This window comes from Bactrocera dorsalis, chromosome 2 (genome assembly GCF_023373825.1).
Source record: "Bactrocera dorsalis isolate Fly_Bdor chromosome 2, ASM2337382v1, whole genome shotgun sequence".
NCBI lineage: Eukaryota > Metazoa > Arthropoda > Insecta > Diptera > Tephritidae > Bactrocera > Bactrocera dorsalis.
In genome coordinates, this window is record NC_064304.1 from 102,191,012 (window position 1) to 102,213,563 (window position 22,552).

At 37.9% G+C, this 22,552-nt stretch overlaps 2 protein-coding genes across 3 annotated transcripts; one reads left to right on the forward strand and one right to left on the reverse strand.

The window, feature by feature from the left end:
* Positions 1–48: 48 nt before the first annotated feature.
* LOC105230464 (uncharacterized) lies at positions 49–5,081 on the forward strand. 2 transcript variants are annotated; one of them, XM_011211247.4, is made up of 7 exons: positions 49–720; positions 785–1,591; positions 1,647–2,765; positions 2,821–3,669; positions 4,502–4,627; positions 4,687–4,801; positions 4,857–5,081. In XM_011211247.4, the coding sequence occupies exons 1-6, from the start codon at positions 619–621 to the stop codon at positions 4,759–4,761; spliced, it is 3,078 nt and encodes a 1,025-aa protein (XP_011209549.2). In that variant the 5' UTR covers positions 49–618; the 3' UTR covers positions 4,762–4,801; positions 4,857–5,081. The 2 variants fall into 2 exon arrangements, with proteins under 2 accessions (XP_011209549.2, XP_011209548.2); XM_011211246.4 differs by having other exon boundaries at positions 4,687–5,081.
* On the reverse strand, positions 4,800–6,833 carry LOC105230465 (O-phosphoseryl-tRNA(Sec) selenium transferase). Its single transcript, XM_011211249.4, has 4 exons — positions 6,570–6,833; positions 6,369–6,498; positions 5,290–6,306; positions 4,800–5,224 (listed from the first exon to the last, which is right to left on the reverse strand). The coding sequence occupies exons 1-4, from the start codon at positions 6,681–6,683 to the stop codon at positions 5,055–5,057; spliced, it is 1,431 nt and encodes a 476-aa protein (XP_011209551.2). The 5' UTR covers positions 6,684–6,833; the 3' UTR covers positions 4,800–5,054.
* Positions 6,834–22,552: the final 15,719 nt, after the last annotated feature.

Sequence of the window (22,552 nt, forward strand, 5' to 3'; positions counted from 1 at the left end):
ATAATGAGATCTGATGAATAGTGTGATAAGTGTTGTAACGAGTGGCGTTGTTGTAATATATTTTGTTGTTGTTAATCATTCATTGTTGTAGCGGCATAATATAATCCTGGCGTAATTTCTTGTTATGGTGCCGAGTTGACAGTCCTTGGCCGGATAAGGATCCAGGTCCTTCCCGATCATTTAGACCCGACTGTCGTGGGAACAGGTGTAAGCATAAATGAAATTTTTAAACAATTACCGAAATTATTGCCGTTGATTTGGAGAGAAAAGAAATTAAATATATAATTTTTTAAAATATATTGTGCGTTTTTTTTTTGTTTTACAAGGACGTTTCAATATGCAAAGACTAACATTTCAAAATTTGTTAATATTATATTATTTTATCATATTAACATATATATTTTTGATATAAAATTAAAAAAGGAATTTATGTTATGCACACCTTAATATACTCTACCAGGTCTTTCTACTATTCATATATAGATGGCGCTGTAAACAGCCACTGTCCACAAATGTCAAATAAATTTTCATTAATTACAAAGCGCCGGCGCGATTAGTGCAAATATCTGTTAAACATTTAATTTGTTTAAAAATTCATATGGTTTAATTTCGTATATAATGAGTATTTTTCAAGGGACAGAAAGCATACAGGTCAACACAAGTCTGGATCGAGCTGCAGAGGAGGAGGCGTTAGCAGATCAAAGACGCCGCGAAGAAGAGGTTTGCATGAAATAAAATTAAGAATTGTTTCTACCTTTAACTAAATTTAATAAATTATTTATAGTTGGGAAATTTATTGCAAAATGCTTTTGATGATTTGGAGGAAGATGAAACTACAGTCGACTCAACTACAAACTTTCATTCACATCTGAACGATGAACCTCCAACGCACCCAAAACAAGGGCATCCACAGCTGCAAAACAATAATATTCATGCACTACATCTGCCACCAGCTACATTTGATGCAGAGGTGCATCAATTAAAAATGTTACTTGATTCGCGGACACGCGAGTCGGAACATTTTAAAAAGTTAGCCAATGAGGAACAAAAGAAACGCGATGAGCTACAAAAGCGTTTGTGTATAGCTGAAGCCGAGTTGGATCGCGCATTGGCGAGTAAAAAAAGTACACATGAATTGCTGGTGGAATGCAAAGAAAAGTGTTCAAATTTAGAAAATAATATTAGTAAATTGCGTAGTGAGAAGAAATCACTTGAAAGTGAACATAACATAGTGCTGGGCAAATTGGAAACCACACAAATGCTTTTGAGTGATGTGCAGCAAAAATATGATATGGTGGAGCGAGATTTGGGCAAAAATAGTCAACGCAATGCCGAATTGCAAAGGAAACAAATGGAAGAACGACATAGAGCCGAAATGGACGTTATGCAGCAGCAAATGGAGCAATTAGTTTGTAAGTTAGATAAAAAAACGAGCGAAATGGAAAGTTTACATGCACGTTATTTGGCGCTGCAAAGTAGTCATGAGAATATGTTGGTCGAGAAATCTGGCAAAATAAACGACTTGAATCATGCCTTAGCTGAAGCACAAAGGACATGTGAAGAATTTAGAGCACGGCAGGACTATCAACAGGTGTGTAACTAAAAAGCTAAGTAATTATAAATTATATACGTACTCTATTTTCTAGGAAAATATGCGTTTGCAAAAATTTATAGCCAGTCTTCAGGAACAAATTAAAACTATGGAGAAAACAATAAATTCGTTAACCGAGCGTTTGGAGCATACCACAGCCGAGCTAGATGTGATGGATAGTGTGCTGCATCAACACAATCAAGAGGATACACCTGGCCGTCTAAGTCAAACTCATGGCAAAGTAGTGGGTAGCACGCCGTTAACTACCACAGACCGCTTAGGTAACCTTAAAGATGAACTCTATCGTGCACTTTCCAATATAAAGGGCAAGCGCGATGAGATACGACGTCTACAGCAAAATCTTGATGAAAAAATGGCAGAAAATCGCACGCTACGTGAGGAAGAAAACAAAGCATTAGTACAAATTTCCACACTTAAGGAGACAAATTTGAGACTTGAGACTCGCCTTAAGCTGCTTGAACAAGAGAACGAAGAGCTATGCATCAAAGCCGCAAGCAGGCATAATAATACCAGTCACAACAGTACTAATATTGAAACACTACAGCAGCAAACGAAGGCCGAGAAGCAGGCGCTGCTGGAGCAATGCGCGCGCTTTGAAGCGGAGTGTAAAAGTCATGAGCAAGAGCGTAAAAAGTTGGATGTGCAATTACGTAACGTCGAAGTTGATTTGGAGGAACTTAAGCAGGAGCATGAGAGCATGAAAGTTAACTATGAGCAAATAATGAAAGAGAACCAAAATCTGCGCAGTCGCACAACAGCGGATAACATGCGGCTGGAGTTGGAAAAACACAAATTCCTGCTAAAAGATGCGCAAGCCGAATGTGATCGTCTAAAGAATCTCTACATTGAGATATCTAACGCAAAGGAAGCGATGGCTTATGAGCTGGAAAAATTACGTAACACAGATAACATTAAAGAGCTGCAAGAACAACGCGAGAAATCTGCTAACCTGCAGCGAGCGCTACAATTAGCCGAGGTAAAGTCATCTGAATTGACGAAAATACTTGAGACTGAGAAAATATGTCACGAGCGCGATATGAAATCGCTGAAGGAACGTTGGGAGAAAGAGAAGACTACAAACCACAAAGCAATCAAGGCAGACAGTTCAAATAACTGTAGCAAATGCATAGATTATATGTCTGAAATAACGAAGGTAAATAACTGTATATTAAAGAAAAAATCGAAATATTTTAACATATTACTTATAGTTTGAAATACAAAACCTTAAGCTAAGCAATGTTAACTCGATCAATAAAAAGGAAATTGACGATCTTACGCAACAATTGCAAGAATCCAAGAATTTCATAGCAGAACTCAACGAAAAACTGAAACTCAGTGAGCAGCAGGAGAAACTCATACGAGAACTGAAAAATAAGGCCGCACGTTTCGAGGAGTACATAAAGAGCCATAGTAGTGCATCCGAGCCCGGCAGTGCAACGACGTCGCCGCTGAAACAAAAATCTAACGACGAAAGTGCCAATAGCAAACCAGAATGTAAGCGTCCTCCTGTTGCCGAAATAAAACAAATTGAATCGCGTATACGTGACGAAATGGCAAAACTTTTTGCTGGTGAAATAAAACGCTTCCAAATTAAGCTTCATCAAGCCGAAGAGAAAAATCTATCTTTGCAACGTGAATACCAACTTGTGAGCAACGAACTGCAACAACGCACCACCGAGGTGGAGCTGCTGAAACAAGCCATACTCGCAGAGCGTGAACATATGGAGGACATACTGAAGCAGAAAGACGCTGAAGCGCATGAGATGATTGAAAAGCAAACCGCAATATTGCATAAATGTCGCGATGAATTGTTGGCCAAAAATCAACGCGTCACACAATTGTCCAAGGAGTTGGAAGAAAGGCAAGTGCAAATAGAAGCTGAGCGTCAATCCATGAAGGCTGTGATGGCGCAATGGGAGGATCAACGCAAACATGTGGATGATATTGAATCGGAGTGGAAGGATAAGGTGCAGTCGCTGGAACGAGCACACGAAAAAGCTTTAGCGGCTTGGCAAAAGAAGTACAATTCAGCTAAGCATACAGCCGCGAATTATAAGGTAATTATGTGTAAAATTTTGTGGTTGACACCTGCGTTGGTGCAGACATTACAGGGCCGCGTACTAAACTTTCCATACCTATAGGACATTTTCCGAGCATTTTCCAAGCAGAAGTTTTTATTATACATCGGGGTATAGAAATAAATCTCCAACGGAACTATCGCAATGAAAGGGTGGCCATACTAAGTGGCTTCAGCTTAAATTAGCGCATAATATTGATCTAGGAGTAAATAGAAGGACTGAACAACTTATGAGTCTACAACTTGTGGCCCTTATCAGTTGTCTGACCACCAAGGGGTAACAGTGAATGAACTGGAGAACGAGTTTGCGAAATCTGCAGCTACTTCCAGGACGGCGTGACCAGAACCCTGTACTGCCGGTTTTGTTGGCATATGATACTGCAGGTTTAAAAAGCAGCTGTTTAATATGGTTATAGCTTCTTGGACAAGCTACCGTTTTTGCAACATAGAGCCGGTAACTTCCGAACACATAATTCTAGACTGCAAACCTGTCTGTAGACGCAAGATAAAGGTCCTTAAAAGTAGCAAGATGCACTAAAACTTAAAATTATTTGAAATCTCAAACCTTGAACTTAGTTTATTGAGTCAGGGAGGCACCGTAAACCTATTGACCGCTTAGGTTCAAGCGCCTTTTCGATTTCCCTATCCTTCCCACAACAGTAGGGTCTACCTAACAGGAACGTACCCGAGATTTTTTTCGACCAAAGACTGTCAATTCGGCAGGATTCCTTCAAATTATTTGTTATTATATCTGTCTATGTATTTGGAATAAAAAAAATTTCCAAAATTTTCCTTTCCGTTGTCTGTTCCAGCGCTATGCGGAAGACAAAGAAGCGCACATGTTACGTGAGTACGAACGTCTTAAAACAGAATATAATGCATCGCTGGCCAAGATCGAAATACGCATGAAAGAGGCACTGGAAAAGAAGAATCGTGAGGTTAACCTTTATATTGAAAAGTCAATGGGGACAAACTATTAAAATCATTTTCTTTTCAGATGAAGGATGCTACAACCGCAATTGAGAAAAACCTCGAATTAGGCTATGACAAAGAAAATAGAAAGAAGAATTAAATGCGATCTTAAATGACAATAGATACGAATAGTCCATATCGTATGTTAATTAATTATTTTTATTGCTTATGAATCAACCAATTTGTTTGTTTTAGATTTAGAAAAATAATAATGACTGCAATTTGTTTATTTTGCACTTTTATAAATGCAGTAATTAGCAGAGCATGTAAATAATGAGCGACATAAATTAAATTTTGCAAAAACAAATATCATCGACTCGACGTTAAAGGCAAAATTAAAGTAAATTAAATATACAACATAAAGTCATAAAGTGGTAAGTACCAGTTGCTCAATTAATTACTATTTTTTATTTTTTTTTTAATTTCTGACTGCTGACTCGAAAATGTTTCCCAAGAAACCTGCAATTTTTGAAAACAATTATCGATTTCTGCTTTTGTAATACCCAAACCGGCAGCCATTGTTAGATAAGCAGTTCGCGTCGCTGAGTGATGTGTGCCCCAATCTATCAAAATACAGTGTCAAATTAAATATAATAATGATTCGTTTTATATGTAGTTGATTACTAACTAATAAATTCGTGCCCTTCAATTTTCCGGCGATCTCCTACAGCCACAACGCGTGCTCCCGAAATACCGCGCGTATACAACATTGAGCCGAATTTCGTTAGTTCCATGTTAGCGTCTTGAAATTGTCTCAAACTCATAGCCAGCGATATTGGATTGCCTTTTGCTTCCAACAATAATTCTCCATGACTTACGGCAAATTCTTGCATGCGCATGCGTAAATATTCAAAATTTGCCTTGCGTTCCTTCACTAAATTCAAATAACCATTGCGGCCCAGTGACAAAAGTGTCATAAATACGTCGAGCGTTTGAGCCGATGAAGCGCGTCCGGGATATGCCTTGGCCACATTGCGTACCAACTGCTCGTTGAAGCCCGCAATGATTGCACCACCAACTGGTACTAAGAGATTTTTATCTGTACTCTGCACAAACAAATCCACACGTCCCAGACGTTGTGCTTGTTCCAGTTGATGTGTGAGGTATGTGCTTTGTAAGCCGTAGGCATTATTGACGAGATGTGGCAGCTCATATTGTGCCGCTAATTTCGCCACATTAATGATATCATCAGAATTTCGTGGTGCAAAGCAGCTAGTTGTTGTACAAAAGCAAAGTATATTCTCTTCCCCAATTGCCTTGACTTTTTCCTCAAATGCTTGCAAATTCGTAGTTAAACTACCGTTATCATTTAGTTGTGGCTCCACAATTACTGGTTTGAGTCCAGCTGTAATTATACTTTTAAAGCAGGATTTCTGATCAATACGTGACCATAAAACGTATTTAGCTGCTGGCTTTTGTTGTCGCAGCGTCAGTAGACATAGGAGCAAGGACATGCCGGTAGCAAGTGGCGCTAAAAAGCAGCTCCGACAACTGCGCACACCCATTTCATGGATTAGATCCAGCAGTAGTGCATTTGTTAGATTAGCCATTAGCGTGGAGCCAGCCGCTTTCGGTTGCGCCTCCAATAAATCACCCGAACGTCCAATGCCATGCCCAAAATTATAATGGCGCCGTGCAACGAGCGCTAAACCAGTATATATACATACATACTTATATTAGATCATATTTCGCATATTTATTACTTACAACATGCTATGCGCGCTTCGCGTTCACCAACTCCCGATTTTTTGGGGAAGTTATTGCTGTCGAGCAGTGATAGCTGCTGCACCAGCTCCTCTATATGTGTTTCTGTCCAACCATTCAATGGCAGTTTGCGCTGTAGGTTATGAATATTTTACTATGACTAAGCGTTGCATTTTATTATTATTTATTGTTTAGTTTGTTTACCTTTTCTAGCAACTCGTTCTTTTCAGTTTCTTTACATTTCTGAGCATCTTGCGCTAGTTTCAGATAATTTTCAGGCACTAGTTTCCCACTTATGTTGATTTTTCTAAAATCCATTGGAATTTATTTTTACCACCAGGTAGGTTCATACGTTATAGGAATGTAGTTAAAAATCACATTTGAAGCTATCTTAAATTTTGTTTGTTTTCTCTAATTATTTTATATGTCTAATTAGTTGCATATCGTCACTAGAAGTGTGTAATGCTTATTGGTTTGTTTACATTGGAACAGCTGAGCGTACCGCTTCTAGAGTGACCAGACACCAGTAACCAATAAATTGTTGAAAAAGTATCTACCGCGAATGAGAATAATCCTCTAAGTTGTCCCTATATTGCAACAATTCTTTCAAGTTGAAATATATCGCAATAAAAAACAAAAATCCATTAATTGTTTCCTCTAAAGTTCATTTAAATAAATAGCCAAGAGTTGGTTGGATACGCGTTTTTCACCACACTTAAAAATACCTTAAGGTCTAATAAGAATCCAATTTCGAATCAGATTTGCTGTGTTTCCCCTTACATTTGTGACATGCAACGGAATGTTGTCTGTCTGTTTAAGCGGACTCCACACGGCTAATCGATTAAGAAAAACCGTTTTATGAAAAAAACTCTTTCGGAGTTTCTTTTTTTTCACTGTCTGTCCGTGCAAGTAATAATTTTAGACATTCTGATGAAGTTTGGTACACAAGCGCCTCGGTCACCAAATGAGGTTGGCATTGCAGATGGACACAATCAGACCATTGTCACCACGCTTATGAAATGCTTAGAAAGTGGAATAACTAAGTAAAAAATTAAGACAAAAATGTGATATTTGTTATAAATTGTGACGAAAAAGTACCCGAAAATTGTAAATAAAAAGCAAAATATTTAATTATTTATCAATATTTATATTTGACGCCTTCAAAGCAATCCCCACCAGATGTAATACACTTATGCCAACGGGTTTTCCAGTCCTGGAAACACTTTTCATATTTATCCCAACCTGATAAATACAGTTGCTCTCCAAGAATGTGGTATCGGAATTCGCACGTTCAAGAATGTCCAAAGAGACCGGCTTACGGTACTCTTTTTTTTTTTAAATCAGTTATATCGAGACGTGCCGAGCAAGGACTCGTTTCATACCCAAAATATTCACCAAAATCATTTGAACGAACTCACGAGAGATGTCGAGCACTCTTGCCATATCTCTAATACCTGTCTGACGATTTTCAAGCACCGTGTCCTTCACTTTCTATATTATTTTTTTTTTTTCGTGAGCTGAAGAGGTGGAAGGTCGTCCAGAACGAGGCACGTCTTTAACGATCTCTCGACCGCCTTTGAAGGCTTTCTCCACTCGTAAGCTTGTGTCTTTGATAAACCGAATCACCGAAAGTCTTTTCCAACATTGGCATTGATTCCGCACACGAAATTTGGCTAAAAATATTTCGCTTTGTAAAAATCGCAACACTTTACTGGGGTGTACTGACTTAAGCAGCTGTTGCAAACAAACTGGTTGACAGATCCTGCTCATAATTAGGGTAGTAATTAATAACCGTCCTACCAACTTTTGAAATATCATTTACCCGTGTATTTTATTTAAAATTTTCGGGTCCTTTTTTGTCACAATGTATGCCATCGAAGTATCCATAAACCACCAAATTTTAATCAACCAAGCTTGACGAGAACAAGTCTCTCTAGCATCCCCTTATATTGTTTGAATAGGAATGAAATCGTACGATAACAACGCCTACTCCCCTTATAACGGTTATGTTGAAAATTACTAATAGTACGATAACTCAGTGTTTTCTACAATACCGTAAAATTAGAGATGATACGGAAGGCCTCCATAAAACTCGGTGTAAAAATTCTATCCACTTTTTGTTGAAATTTAGAATCCCAAAAACTAATTGACTAATATCAGCCAAATTCGGTACATAATACCTAGTATGTGAAACTCTGTGCCACTACAGGGGTTTTCCGGAAAGTAAAGGACTCATTTTCTTCCGCTGCGACTGTACTTCGGAGCGTGCGCGCATTGACTGGATTCGGTAGAGGGCGTTCCTAGCTAACGAACGAGCGGCTGGTCAGTTGTTTCCGAGCACCTTGAAAATCAGCACAAACATTTTCGCTCGACGTGTTTCTGTGAGTAGTGCAAGCCGAAAATGCAGCGTTCGTTGGAACAGAGGTACGCGATTAAATTCTGTGTGGAACTTGGCAAATCTGCTACAGAGACGTTTGATATGATCAAGCAGGCTTATCCAGATGTTGCTTTCTCGAGACAAAGAGGCATTCTTACGAGTGGTAATCCAAATAAATCCAAAGTGAAAACGATGCTCATTGCCTTTTTTGACATCAATGGCGGCACCGTGCACTATGAAAGTCCTCAAGAGACTCAAACGAAGGGTCAATCGCTTCCAACAAGAAATCGCAGCCGATTGGAAGTTGCATCACGACAACGCCCTGGCTCACACCGCCTTTCTTGTGAACCTTCGCGACTTTCCCATACTTAATATCTATATGTATGTATCACCTTTAATCCGTTTTCTTAACCATCTGCCAACCCTCATGACTGGGTATCAAAAGTGCTTTTAACTAGCGGAAATTTTTTAGGCTTCCTAGAAGTGTAACGTTATTTCAATGGAAATAATAAAGAGATCACAGGAAATATGGTAGAATGCCACTCAAATTCGACATTTACATTTCAGGTGCACAGCGCAGGAAGAACATTAAATAAAACAACAAAGAAACGATATGGCCAATGTCAAGTAGTATTAAATAATCGCTGAATTATACCTAAGTACAATGCTTGCACTTAACACTTCTACAGCTGTGATAATATGTTGCTGCGAAAACAGTTTGAAATGCCATAAAATAGTTAAAGTAACAAAGAAGCAGCTGATAAATATTCTGGCAACTAAGGCTATACCCTTCCGTATTTGTTCTAAGCGTGAAATGCATTAGTTTTATTGAGAGAATATAAAAACCTTCTCCCATAAACATGTTTGTCTCTGCTTAGTACAATTCTAACAATTACGCAACACACAGACAGCTTCAAGTTAATGCATTTCTCTTTATAAAAAACTTGTAAATTAGTTTCATAGATGACTCTTCATGGATGGAATTCAAAAGAACGGTTCAGAAAGAAGATCTTGGCACGATGTTCTTCCTAATGCTATAAAATAAGTTTCTAAATTATCCTAAAAGTCGATAATCACCTAAAACTAATAGATAAGGAGTTATATGGGCAAAAAATAGGAAGACTTCTTGATTTGAATTTCGAAGATGTGGATGGGGAGAAATTGCTTAAGAAGAGGCGCTTTTTCACGCATGGATCGAAGGAAAGAAGGCGAGTTTTCTGTAGGGAGCTCTGTGTCAATCTTAGCTTTATGCTACCAGAGCATGAGAGCCAGAGAGTGTTTTTCAGACATGAGTAGCTGATATCAAGATGGCGGTAGATGTACTGTTACGAAGTGCAGCCTCTTTCAGGGCGGTGAACATTCACTTCGACAGTAGTGCGTAGAATTCACTAACTGCGCATTCAAAGCTAATGAAGGAGTGCCTGTCCTCACTAGGCATAACATTAAGCTACTTCATCATCAGCTACGTTTGGGTTTGTGGTCACAGCGGAATCCTTAGCCCGAGTTGGATCTGCATTGCACTGGAACAAAGGACACCAGGACACCGCATGCGCTTAGCAGACGTTGGTCGACGACCAGTTTCTATGCGACTGCGAGGACCTTCTGGCCTAAAGTAGAACGCAAGAGTTCTATTCAATTATTTGCAAAGTGCATCTTGCCGCAATAGTAAACTATAATAGCTAAGCTCAAAATATTGTCGGATGCTAGTCGTAAGAGTTGTATGGAGGAGGAGGTGGAAACATCCAGACACTTTCTCCTCCATTTTTTGGCTCTTAGGCTAAAAAATATCGGTAATCTTACATTCAGCGAATCAGAAGTCATAGCCGAAACTGATAAAAGCTGTCTCAACAAATTTGTGACAGGCTCCAAGCGCTTTGTCGATCTGTAGTCTCCAGTATATGCGAGTGGGCGTTCTAAGCTGTGCAAGCGAGAATCTTCTTAGACCTTTTAACCTATCAAAACCTTTACTTTCCAAGAAGCTGCTCACTTGTCGCACCGCCGATATCGAACCACTATAGCATATTGTTACAATACATACTGAACGATCAAATAGTGTCTTTGTATCGTAAACTTTTTTGTTTAACAAATTTTTTTGATGAAATTTGGCATGGATTATTGGCAACACTACAATCTCCGAGTATACATTTTTGTTTAGATAAGATTTCTACAGCATACCATATGGCTGTCATACAAACTAACTAAAGAGAAAGCTTTTCATAAAAGATCCTTTTCCATTAAGTAACCTTAAATCCACTTGAAGAGCGATTCATTTTGAGGTTCCTTACTTTTTTAAAGAGAAAATACAGAAACTTCAAATTTAATGGGGAATGTTTATTATCAATCGAAAGAAAATTCTTTGGCATTTATTTTTTGGTTATTGTCTCTTTCAAATGTTGCCCTTGGCTACGTCTCAGATAGTCCATCCATTCAGTCCAATTTTTGATGACTCGTTCGAGCATTTCAAGTGGTAACTCGCGAACAACACGTTTTACTTCAAGATCTAAATCGAATCTGGATTGTCCGCATAGACTTTAGCCTTTACATATCCCCACAGGAAAAAGTCTAATGGTGTGATATCACACGATCTTGATGACCAAACGAACGGTCCAAAACGTGAAATTATCTGCTCATCAAAGTGTTCTCTTCATAAACACATTTATTGATGCGATGTGGGAAGTGTCGCCTTCTTGTTGAAACCAATTGTCGCCGAGGTCACGAGCTTCAATTTCAGGCATTAAATAGTCGGCTATCTTGTCGCGCTAACGGTCGTCATTGATGGCTACGTTCCTACCAGCAACACTTTTGAAGAAATATGGACCGATTCTTCCTGATTTTTTCTGGATAAAATGGCTTGAATCTCTTCAGGTTGCTCTTCCATGGTCTTTGTGAAGTGTATTAAAGCTTCGGTTCAGCCTGGATTCTTCCGGTTATTGTTTATATTTTAGTGTCACTTACTTACCATTCAACCCTTATACTTTTTCATTTTCATAATTTATTGTGGGAGCAAAATATGGATTTGCTGCTTTTGTCGTTTTTTCGGTGACAAATTTGATTTAGTTTATTTCTTTTACATTTCACTTATTCTTATCGCCATATTCGCTAAGCTTTTTGGACGATTTGTTAACCAAAATGTAAGCTCCTATATTTGTGTGCCTGTAATCAAAAATTGATACTTGTACAGCAGATTCAACACATACACGGGAACATAAATATGTATATCCAAGTATACATATATGTATATATAATCGTAAGTGCAGCATAGCATAATAAGTTAAACACCTGTCGCACAAATTTATGCTCTGACGCAAGAAAACGAAAATAAGTAAGACTTTAAAAGCCAGTTGTTTGATGCGTTGACGCATCGCAATCCTTTTATTTTGCCTGCTTCATTTAATGCTTCCTTCCTTCGATCTCTCATATTTCTACCATCTTTGCCCCACAGTAGTTCACAGTGTGTGTGGACGATGAAAAGCATCTGCCAATTTTCGGCATGGTAGGCTTCTTGTTTACAACATGTGTCTGATTCATGCCAGACTCCTTTGTCCCAGTGGACAAGTAATTGAGTTTGCGGCATTTCAATGTTGTGTAGTACAATAATAATAATAATCTGTATCAATGTTAGGTTAGCTCACTTATAAATTATCGATTTGTTTTCGGCGGTCTCAGTACAAAGACATTAGACTCATTGTTGGCTAAGATCTGACGTTACTACAACTAGCAGAAGGTGAAGTAGATCACCCATCTAACAGTATTCGATCAGAATCTGACTTTTTATGATCAAACCAATAAGCTTTCATCAACATATCTACAATGCACGTAGCACAAATATATAGTTAGTTTTCCTAGTGCCATCTACATACCTGGCTTCTTGGGTACGACCATACCATATCCATTGCTGTCACTGTATATTTAACGCAGCGAACTTCTTGCGACTAGACCGAAATGCCGCTGCCTGGAAAGATGTTGCAAATTTTAATCTATTGTCGGCCCTTAAATCGAATAAGTCGGAGTTGCACTACTAAACCTCATCCAAAGCTCCACGGGGGTTTGTTATCGCTCTGCTATGTTAACCTAAAATCGTTCGCTAGACCCACATATAAGAAACCAGAGTATACGAAATTTAAGTGGAAGCGCCCAAAAACCATATATTATAACCGTTAATCCGCTACGAGCAGTTGGTTTGAGATCTTGCTACAAAATCTTGACTGGGCTGCTTTGACAAGTAACTCATTGTGTACATATGCGTATATAGTATATTACGTACATATACTTATTAAAATACACATGCATGTCCTTTTGCCGAAATCTGCTTCCACTGATCAACGAAGTAAGCAGTAACCTGCTGCACATGTTGCCTTCTCATTGGCGGCTACGAGTTGATTGTCTGCGGAAGTTCACTGGTCGTCAAAGAGGATTCTGTTGGGTAACTAATGATCATTGTTGGTCATAAACTTGGTTTTAAGTCGTTTGCTTTTATATATTTTTTTTTTTACTTTTTTTCGGTTTTCTTTTTCCTGATATTGCCAAAATACGCGGATGCCTGCCAATCGACAGCCTGCTGCAATGTCAGCAGCGAGAAATCCAAAATGCGCATGTTTCCTCTTTTATCATGCAAGCTGCGATCTCGGACAATCGTGTGAATTCAATAAAATGAGTGGGAGATAATGGAGAAGGGGATTCACGTATGTACATATATGTACATACAAATGTACCACGTCTATATGTATGCAGGTCTAAGGACAGGTATTGTTTTTTTGAGGCTAAAAACGTTTTTCCGATGAAAACTTCTAGAGCTTGTGCCAAAGTAAAGAAGGTTCTGTCTTGACGAAACAAGATTAAAGAAACCGGCGTCAAAGAGGTACTTTGAATATAATATTGCACTTACTGTGGTTTTAGTACTAGGCCTTATCTATAGATCTGGCATAACTTCAAAATCTAACATTAAAAAAAAAAAATAATATTAGACACCCTCCGAATACACTATCTTTGAATGTTTTCTAATATTTACGTTATTCTTATTTTGAACATCAAGACGCCAGCCATTAAAAAGAAAATGCGTTGGTTAAAAAAGAAAATCTTCCTCAGAATCATGAATACGCATCATTACAAGGTGACGCTTTCTATGCTTCTGTATCCTATGACAGAGTACTGTGGTTCTGAAACTATCTGATATAAAATATTTAACTAAAACCACACACAAAGTGTATTTGGATTTGAACCAGAGCCCACCTTGGCCGAGCCAAAATCGTTGACGCATACTGGACTGTCGTGTTGCGTGAGTACATAGTTTGGTTAATCGGCTAATCCCGTAAATACTACAAAAGTTTTCGCAAATAAAATATGCACATGGTCATGTCCAAGATCAGTTCACGATTGACTTACTTTTAGGCAGACCTTTTTAATTTTGTTTATACAAAATATAATGGATATTAATACATATGTACGCGCATATAAACTTTATATTTATATTATAAATAAGTAAATATTTGCATCGTTATTTGTTTGTCGGTCAAGCAAAATTCATTGTTGGCCGCAAGGAGATACTTTTGATTATTTAACAACGCTTATGATCGAGGCAAATATTTAACTTACATTGAAACTGTTTCAGCGGAAAGCAGCAAAATCAATGAAAGTCACAAGCGCAGTTGAAAGATCGGAAGTAGGAAGAGTGGAAATGAAATAACATATGTATTTACCAAAAAAATCTTAAATATTTTGTTCTTTACAAAATACAGTTGAACTTTCCTAACTCGAATCACCATAATCTACAACAGAAACGAGTTCACGAGACTTCGAGATATGAAAGTTTTTATTAAAACATAAATTTTTTTCAAAAAGCTGTTAAATATACATATACATACATACATATATATCACACATTGACCAACATTTTCGATCAAAAATCTACTATAGGTACCAGGGTCTAAATATTCGGTACTAAAGGGCTTGAACAGAAACTGTTGGACTTAAAAAATTTTTGGTCATAACACACTAAAGAAATTATTCGTGCAAAGTTTTATCCCGTTATATTAATGGCTTCTTGATTTGTGTACTGGAAACTGAATGAATCAAGTGGAATTTAAAATTGTGCTATATGGGAAGTAGGTTGTTGTCCGATTTTGTCTATTTTCACAATGTGTCATAAGAATGTAAGAAGAATTCCACGTACTAAACTTCCCGAGTCCTGAGATATGGAATTTCAGCAAACTTTTTCAAAAACTTTTGCTCACAGATGTCCCTTGCGATTACTGCGAGCCTCGCCGCCCAATTACAGCTTTATATCGTAATTTAGTGCTTAGTTATGGCACTTTATATGTTTTCGGTTAATGACCAATTGTGGCAGTGGTCCCATTACGCGCATCTGCTAACTACCGGATTTCAACTTGTCTCGTCATCCTGATCATTTATGTATATATATATATATATATATAACCGTATATCTATCTTTTAGTTTTAGGTGAACAAAACTATAATACTCTTTAGCAACTGGTTGCAATAGTATAAAAATGAGGCCAATAGCTTAAGCAGAATTGTTTGAAATGTCAAAAAGTTTTAAATTATATTTACTCTAAGGATACATATTTTTATTTGTGGTGAACTATCGGTCAGGTCAAAGGATTTTCGGACCATGTGGTAAAAAAGCGCACGAAAGTGAACAAATAGCGACTAACAATAGACTACTGAACTAGTTAGAGACAGAACTAGTTTAGAACTAAGGCATTTTCCTATAGTTGTTTTCTTATTTAAGTAGCACTTTTCACTCAGGTATAAAAATATGTATCAATTTGTCTAATATTTGCAATTTAACAACAAATTTCCCAAATTATTTCAAGAAAAACATGTGTAGAGTGGTCACATGGTTATTTTTGTAAATATGTACTACAAGTCTTTTCCAAGTCTCAGCGCACATGATTTGTAAAGACTTCCTGTGCTTTCGCTAGCAAGCCGAAATCCGATATTTTGCATTATTTGTTTGTGTCTTCGCTAAGGCAAACTATGTGTGGACTCCGTATACAGATGCCCAAAATCCAACTCGCTGTATTGTAATTTGTCTGTGTACTTTTTGCATTTCGATTTTTTTTTATTCGTTTAACTTGTTTTCTTCCACTTTCCTGCACAACACCAATAAATATCCATGAATTCTGCAAAGAATTCCCGTCAAGCAGGTTTAGAATTTTATTTAATGTGTACGTGTCCTTCTTTAGAAACCGGTTCATATTAGCTAAACTGACACTATTTTGAAAATCTTTTTGTTTCCATTCAAATCAAAGCGTACAGGATTAGTTTGAAAATTCTTTCCAAGAATTCCCATACTGTTAATACGGTTATGTATGTCCATACATACATACATACATATGTACGGTATGTATGGGTCACAGGTAGATCGACGTATCGGAATAATACGAGATTAGCTGCTGCTGAGTTATTGATACTTCAAAGAGCAGCTGTAGATTAACAAGTAGCTTAAATTAAGGTAGATTATTTGGAATATACAGATTTATGTTAAGAGAAAATTGCTTGCAAAATTTCGATGCATCCGATTAGGTTCGTTAGAAAGCGTGCAACACCAACAACGTGGATTGCGAGTTTGGACAAGATCAATGCCAGGCTTCGGCAACAATTTTCAACTGACCGTGAAACTAACAAAAATAAAAACATGTCTTACATACTTGTACAAATGTATAACGAAAGGTAAACTACAAAGGTGAGGCAACAAAAATTCGTACAAGCCAAGCCGCAGCAACAAATACTGGAGGAGAACGAAGACAAAAGCATCTTTTTGCGAATGTACATCTGCCTTTTTCTTTGAAAGATGCTTGCTCGAAATTTGCATTTCTCACTCGACAGGAATTGAGTTGTTCTGCACAGGCTTGCGTTGTTATGTTTCATTTTTCAATAAGAATAATCCTGCGTGCGATAAAATTGAAAATTGCAAAATTTTTCGGTTTTACTAGCAAACAATGGAACAAGTTTTGACTGCTATTGTTCTAATGGATCCTTTGCCGTTTAAAGGTAAGGAAGAAAGTTGGCATAAAAGGCTCCGCAAAGTACCTACATATACAAACCAGAATACATATTTTTGTTTGCACGTAAGTAGGCACGCAGATGTCTTTCGTAAACTGCCACTGCAACGGGTTTCCGGCAGATAAATTTGCATAAATATATCATCTTTATACAATGGGGTTTTTTACCTTTTGCTACAAAGGTGCTCCTCTACCCTTCTATCGCAGTGACCATTCATTCAACAATTCGCAATAGTATTTCCAAGTCACTCTTGTTTTCATTTTTGAAAAACTCGAATGTGACACCAGCAATCTGTCATATGATTAATCAGCGAATGAACAGTAATGCTGGGAACCACTACCATCAGCAATTTTTCCAGGTTTGCTCAAACCAATATTATCTCAATCTCCCGCGCATATTGTGCAAGACAGTTTCAGCGCCTAGTTTTCTATATCTATACTCGTGTCTTTCGAGAGACTGCAAGTGGGTTCAAGTAAAATCGAAATAGAAGTCTGATCACCTGTGTGTAATTGGTAGACAATAAATTTTCATATGCCGAAAACGAACGTATTTTAAATCAAACTTAAACTTATTTTTTTTATATTTTTAATGAACCAAATATGTACCATTTTGTCGACCACATTTTGCCAATTTTTCGCTAAAGTCATTATTCCATCAGTGTAAAACTTTTCTGGTTTCTCGGCGAAAAACTGCGACAAGTAATTTTCAAAGGCTTCTCTTGAAGCCAACTTTACTCCATTAAGGAAGTTCTGCATTGACCGAAACAAATGGTAGTCCGATGGTGCAAGGTCAAGGCTATATGGTGGATGCATCAAAACTTCCCAGCCAAGCTCTCCCAGTTTTTGCCGAGTCATCATAGATGTGTGTGGTCTAGCGTTGTCCTGATGGAAGACGAAATCTGTTGATCAGTTCTGGCCGTTTTTTTTCGATTGCTCATCAGTTGTTGGCAGTAAAATGCAGAATCAATCGTTCGACCAGGCTGGAGCACCTCATAGTTTTTCTTTTTCTTTGATTCCTTTCCAATCCCACCAAACACTCAGCATAACCTTTTGAGGCGTCAATCCTGGCTTTGCGACCATTTGTTGAGCTTCACCACGCTTTTTCGACTACCCAATATACATATGTATGTACATATGTATGTATGTATATTTATTACTTATGTGTTGTATGAAGCAATTCGTGGATATTGAAAATGACGAAGCACGTCTTTTTTTCAAAGCGCCAAAAATCGATCTTATCCATACACTGGGCAAGCTGGTAAGATATTTAAATTGGAAATAGTCTGTTACTGTAGCTGTCGTGGTTCCATGATTCGCAAAATTCTAAGAATAGATGCGGCGAATAACAGAAGGTTTCAAGACCTTTTATACTTGTAGAAGCCCCAGAGGTGATCTATTGACTGATGTAGGAAGTACTTCTTCAGCCTACTGAATGGCAGTAAAAGCAGAACACCAGGAGGTGGTGAACTTGATTCCCCAATCGATGACGGTGGAGCAAATGTTCTATTGCCTGTCTAAGGTGCTACATAGCAGCGGAGACCGATGGATTGCCGGCCGAGCTATTCAATTACGGCGGCGAAGAACTGATCAGGAGCAGGCATCTGCTTCTTTGTAGAGTATGGTCGATGCCGCTGTGTCTGAATTTGATATCCCCGCAAAACTAATACGGCTGCGTAAACTGACGTTGAACAACAGCAAAAGCTCCGTCAGGATCAGGAAGGACCTCTCCGAGTTGCTTGGTACCAAACGAGGTTTCAGATAAGGCGACTTTCTATCGAGCGACTTCTACAAAGTACTCTTGGAGAAAATAATTCGACTATAAAACTAAATAGAGAAGGTACCATATAGGGGTGCAGCTGCTGGCGTACGCCTATGACATCGATATTATTGGCCATAACAACTGCGCCGTTAGTTCTGCTTTCTTCAGGTTGGACAAAAAAGCGAAGCAAATGGGTCTGGTAGTGAACGAGGGCAAGACGAAATATCTCCTGCCATCAAACAAACAGTCGTTACATTCACGCCAAACAGCGAAGAGAAAAATCGACTGGCGCGCTGCTGTAAATTCGCCTATAACCGCGTAAGCGGTGTCTACGCCAATAAAGAATAAGAAAAATCTCTGTTGACAAATTTGAACATCTAATAGCTGATAACATTTTAATATGAAACAATCCTATTATCAAAATCGGACAAATGGCCAATTGCCTAAGCGGTCCTGCTGGAATTTGTTCGAAATCAATTATGAAATAACTCCTGTTAGATAATGATTAATGCTTGGTTGCTATCTTTTGCGTTAGCTATTACTGTGGTAATTTGTTTTTCATTGATAGATTCGCCTTCGATTTGAATTTATAGATATAACTGGTTTGAAGTATAAACTCCTATCAATTGGTATGAATAATGAGTCATTCATTGTTGTTGAACCAGTTAAAAGTTGTCCAGTGTACTCAATTCAGGCGTTACCGATGCCTATGGAAATAAATCTTAAAAAGCGAAAAAATATAAAAAAGAATACTTGAAAATGTAGTTGTGAGACAACAAGTGGCATTTAAATGTGATATAATAGGAAGAATTTCTGACTTTAATTTGACTTGCATGGCTTTCGAATTCAAAATGATTCGTGATTATTCCTCTCGAACATCTCACTTTTATGCGAAGCCTTCGCCCACTATAAAATTAAGCATTAAGTACTTTTAATACTTTTACTACTACATATTGTGGACAAATGAGCAAATCGGAAAACAATCACATCTACTTTGCATATGATGCCACTTTGAATCCTATCAGTATGACAAAGTTCTTAGGTATGTACATATGGTACTACCACTGGAATCACGTGTTTTCTTTAGTCCATATACCGCTTATAATGATTTTGACCATTTTTATTATCATTGTAATGAAAATCGAGGATAAACGACGAGGTTTTTTAATTGCCCTTTGTACTCGTGATAATCTGATCTATGTAATACCAAAAGTGGACATGGCCCGTCCCCTAATAAGCTTAATGTCTATATCTTCCAAAGGAAGGACAGAAGGTTCAAAGTAAACATAGAACAAGAAAAAACGTTAACGTTAAGCTAATATACCCTTCACAGGTGCATTTCTTTTAGTAACTATGTGTTCAGTTTGTATAGAAACTATGCTATAGTAATCTGATCTGAACAATTCTTTTGGGATGATTATATTATTACCTTAAGCAGTAATCCATTTCAAATTTCGTGAAGATACCACGTCAAATGCGAAAGTTTTCCATATAAGCCCTCGATTCCAATCATTCAGTTTGTATGACAGCTATATGCTATAGTGGTCCAATATCGGCAGTTCCGTGACAAAATTTCAAAACGCTTCTTGATGAGAAAATGACGTTTGCAAAATTTCAAAACGATATCTTAAAAACTGAGAGACTAGTTCGTATATATACAGACGGACATGGCTAAATCGACTCAGCTTAACGTACTGATCATTTATATAAGTATATAGTTTATAGGGTCTCCGATACATATTTCTGGGTGTTGCAAACTTCTTGGAAAACTTAATATACCCTGTTCAGGGTATAAAAAGAAGGTTGGCATAAAAGTATGTTAGCTGCGCGTAGCACTCTAAACATTTATACGGATGGCTCGAAAATGGAGGATAGAGTTGGTGCGGGGATATATTGTCCAAAGTTAGGCAGAAGGCAGTCTTTTAAGTTACCAGACTACTGTAGTATACGAGTATTTCAATATGAGGTCCTTGCTATTGCGAATGCCGCGGAGCTGACCTCTTATGCACTTGCAGGCAATTCCAGAGTCAATATCTACGAAGACACCCAAGCTGCAATCAAGGCAATAATCTTGTATAGTGTATCGGCCAGAAGCGTCTTGGGCAGCAGGGCAGCTATAAAGCTGGTAGGACAGTGTTGCCAGAAGCAGGCAGCATCACACCTTCCGGATGCCAGGTCACAAAGAAAATCAAACCCCGTTGGAACGAGTTACATGCACACATGGCTTTGCAGTTTTGCATCCCCTGCAAAAATTCTTTTTAGCAATCGATAAAAGAGACGAGAGTACGAAGATTATCGGTATAACTGGTCACTGTCTGGTGGCGACTCACGCCCGTAGAATGGGGCTGCAGAATTTGTACAGAGCAAGATACCAAAGAAGCAATGGAGAATCTCTTGTGCACCTGTTACGCATTGGCAAGACTACGCTGTAAGCATATAGGGCCCTCACTTAATGATACACTAGAAGAGATATCGATAACGAGGCCACAGAGTCTTTTGAAATTCATGTCAAGCGCAAGCATCATAAAAGATGACTACTCCTCATGGACCTATTAACTGAACTCCGCCTAGTATCGCAAAGAACCAAAAGTGGTCAATGCGTGGCTCATTGCCAGACCTAGCTTATCTTTCAAACCAAATAATAAAGCTATACCACACAAATTTGCACAGGACACATTTTTTCAACCCTTCTCACGATATTCTGAGGATAGGTAAGATCACATGATAACCCCTCCCACTGCGCTTTTAACGGTTTTATTAAAAACTATTTAAAGTGCGACAAACCACTAACTCAATGCATCAGAGACATTAAATTTTACATCCAGGGTAACATAAGAGGCCTTTATAGGAGTCTGTGTCGAAATTGAACGATGAGCGTGGCACCGCCAACTTTTAGATGAAATCACATATCTGTGGATCTGCTCGACCGATTTCAGCCAAAATCGGCACGTAATATTCTTCTGATGTTCTTATGTTACAGTTCGCAAATGAAGGAAATCGGACAGTCAACCGCGGCTACTTCCCACATAACACAATTTTAATTTCCATCTGATCCTTTCACATTCCATTACATACATACATACATATGTATATAAAGCACCAATTAATGTACCGAGTTAAAATTTTTCTCAATAGTGCCTTTGTACTGTTACACCTGATGATACAAATTTGTCCAAGTCGAACCAAAACTGTTCAAGCCCATAGATACCGAATATGCTGACCTCAGTGCCCATAGTTGACTTTTTACCGAAAGTAACAGTTAATGTGTGAGATATGTAATTGCAATTTGGAGGGAATCCGTTCCTATTAATAGTATGTCTAAATGTCAAAAGTAGCTTGAAACGGGTCAATACATCTCTTATCTCTAATAGAAAGTTTTTCGAACTTCCGGCTGACTTTGTACCACGAATGTCAGCCAATATATAAGTTACCTCAAGAGAGAGCGTGTTTTCCCCTTTCCGAAATTGCGGCTGACTTTGCTGCATAGATATAGGTGATGGTATGTGAGGTATCTTAATGAATATACATACATATGTATGTACGTATATATTAATAGTATGTAGTATTGGCTAAAATAGTTAAACTCGATTGAGAATGATTTCGTATAATTTTCGCATTAATTGTTATCCATGCACGACTTTATCAAATCCCCTCGCTACATTTTTAAATATAGCTAACAGCGAAGGCATTTCGCTGACTGTGATCCATGCAAGTTACAAGGGCATAAAATCTTCGGTTACACCCGAACTTAGCCCTTCCTTACTTATTGGATCATATGTTTTCCTAAAACACTCTTACAGTTACACATTTTTACATTGTCACCGCTTATACTTTTAAAGGCGGACTACAATCTATTGAGAAAATTACTTCTAATCTTTTATTTTTGGAAAATTTAAGAGTGGTGTTTTTCTAATTGTCGAACTCCTTTTTATTACCAAAACAGATCAGAGAAAAAAAAATAAATAAAAGTACTGAAGCCGGTAATAAAGAAACAGCCGCCTTTTGGTAGATCTCTTACATACATATG

Bases quoted from the DNA above. Each gene is read 5' to 3' on its own strand.
- LOC105230465 (XM_011211249.4), bottom strand. From the start codon at position 6,683: ATGGATTTTAGAAAAATCAACATAAGTGGGAAACTAGTGCCTGAAAAT. The intron at 6,499-6,569 runs GTAAACAAACTA...CATAACCTACAG, and splicing joins AGAACGAGTTGCTAGAAAAG to CGCAAACTGCCATTGAATGG. The intron at 6,307-6,368 runs GTAAGTAATAAA...ATACTGGTTTAG, and splicing joins CGAAGCGCGCATAGCATGTT to CGCTCGTTGCACGGCGCCAT.
- LOC105230464 (XM_011211246.4), top strand. From the start codon at position 619: ATGAGTATTTTTCAAGGGACAGAAAGCATACAGGTCAACACAAGTCTG. The intron at 1,592-1,646 runs GTGTGTAACTAA...TCTATTTTCTAG, and splicing joins CACGGCAGGACTATCAACAG to GAAAATATGCGTTTGCAAAA. The intron at 2,766-2,820 runs GTAAATAACTGT...TATTACTTATAG, and splicing joins ATATGTCTGAAATAACGAAG to TTTGAAATACAAAACCTTAA.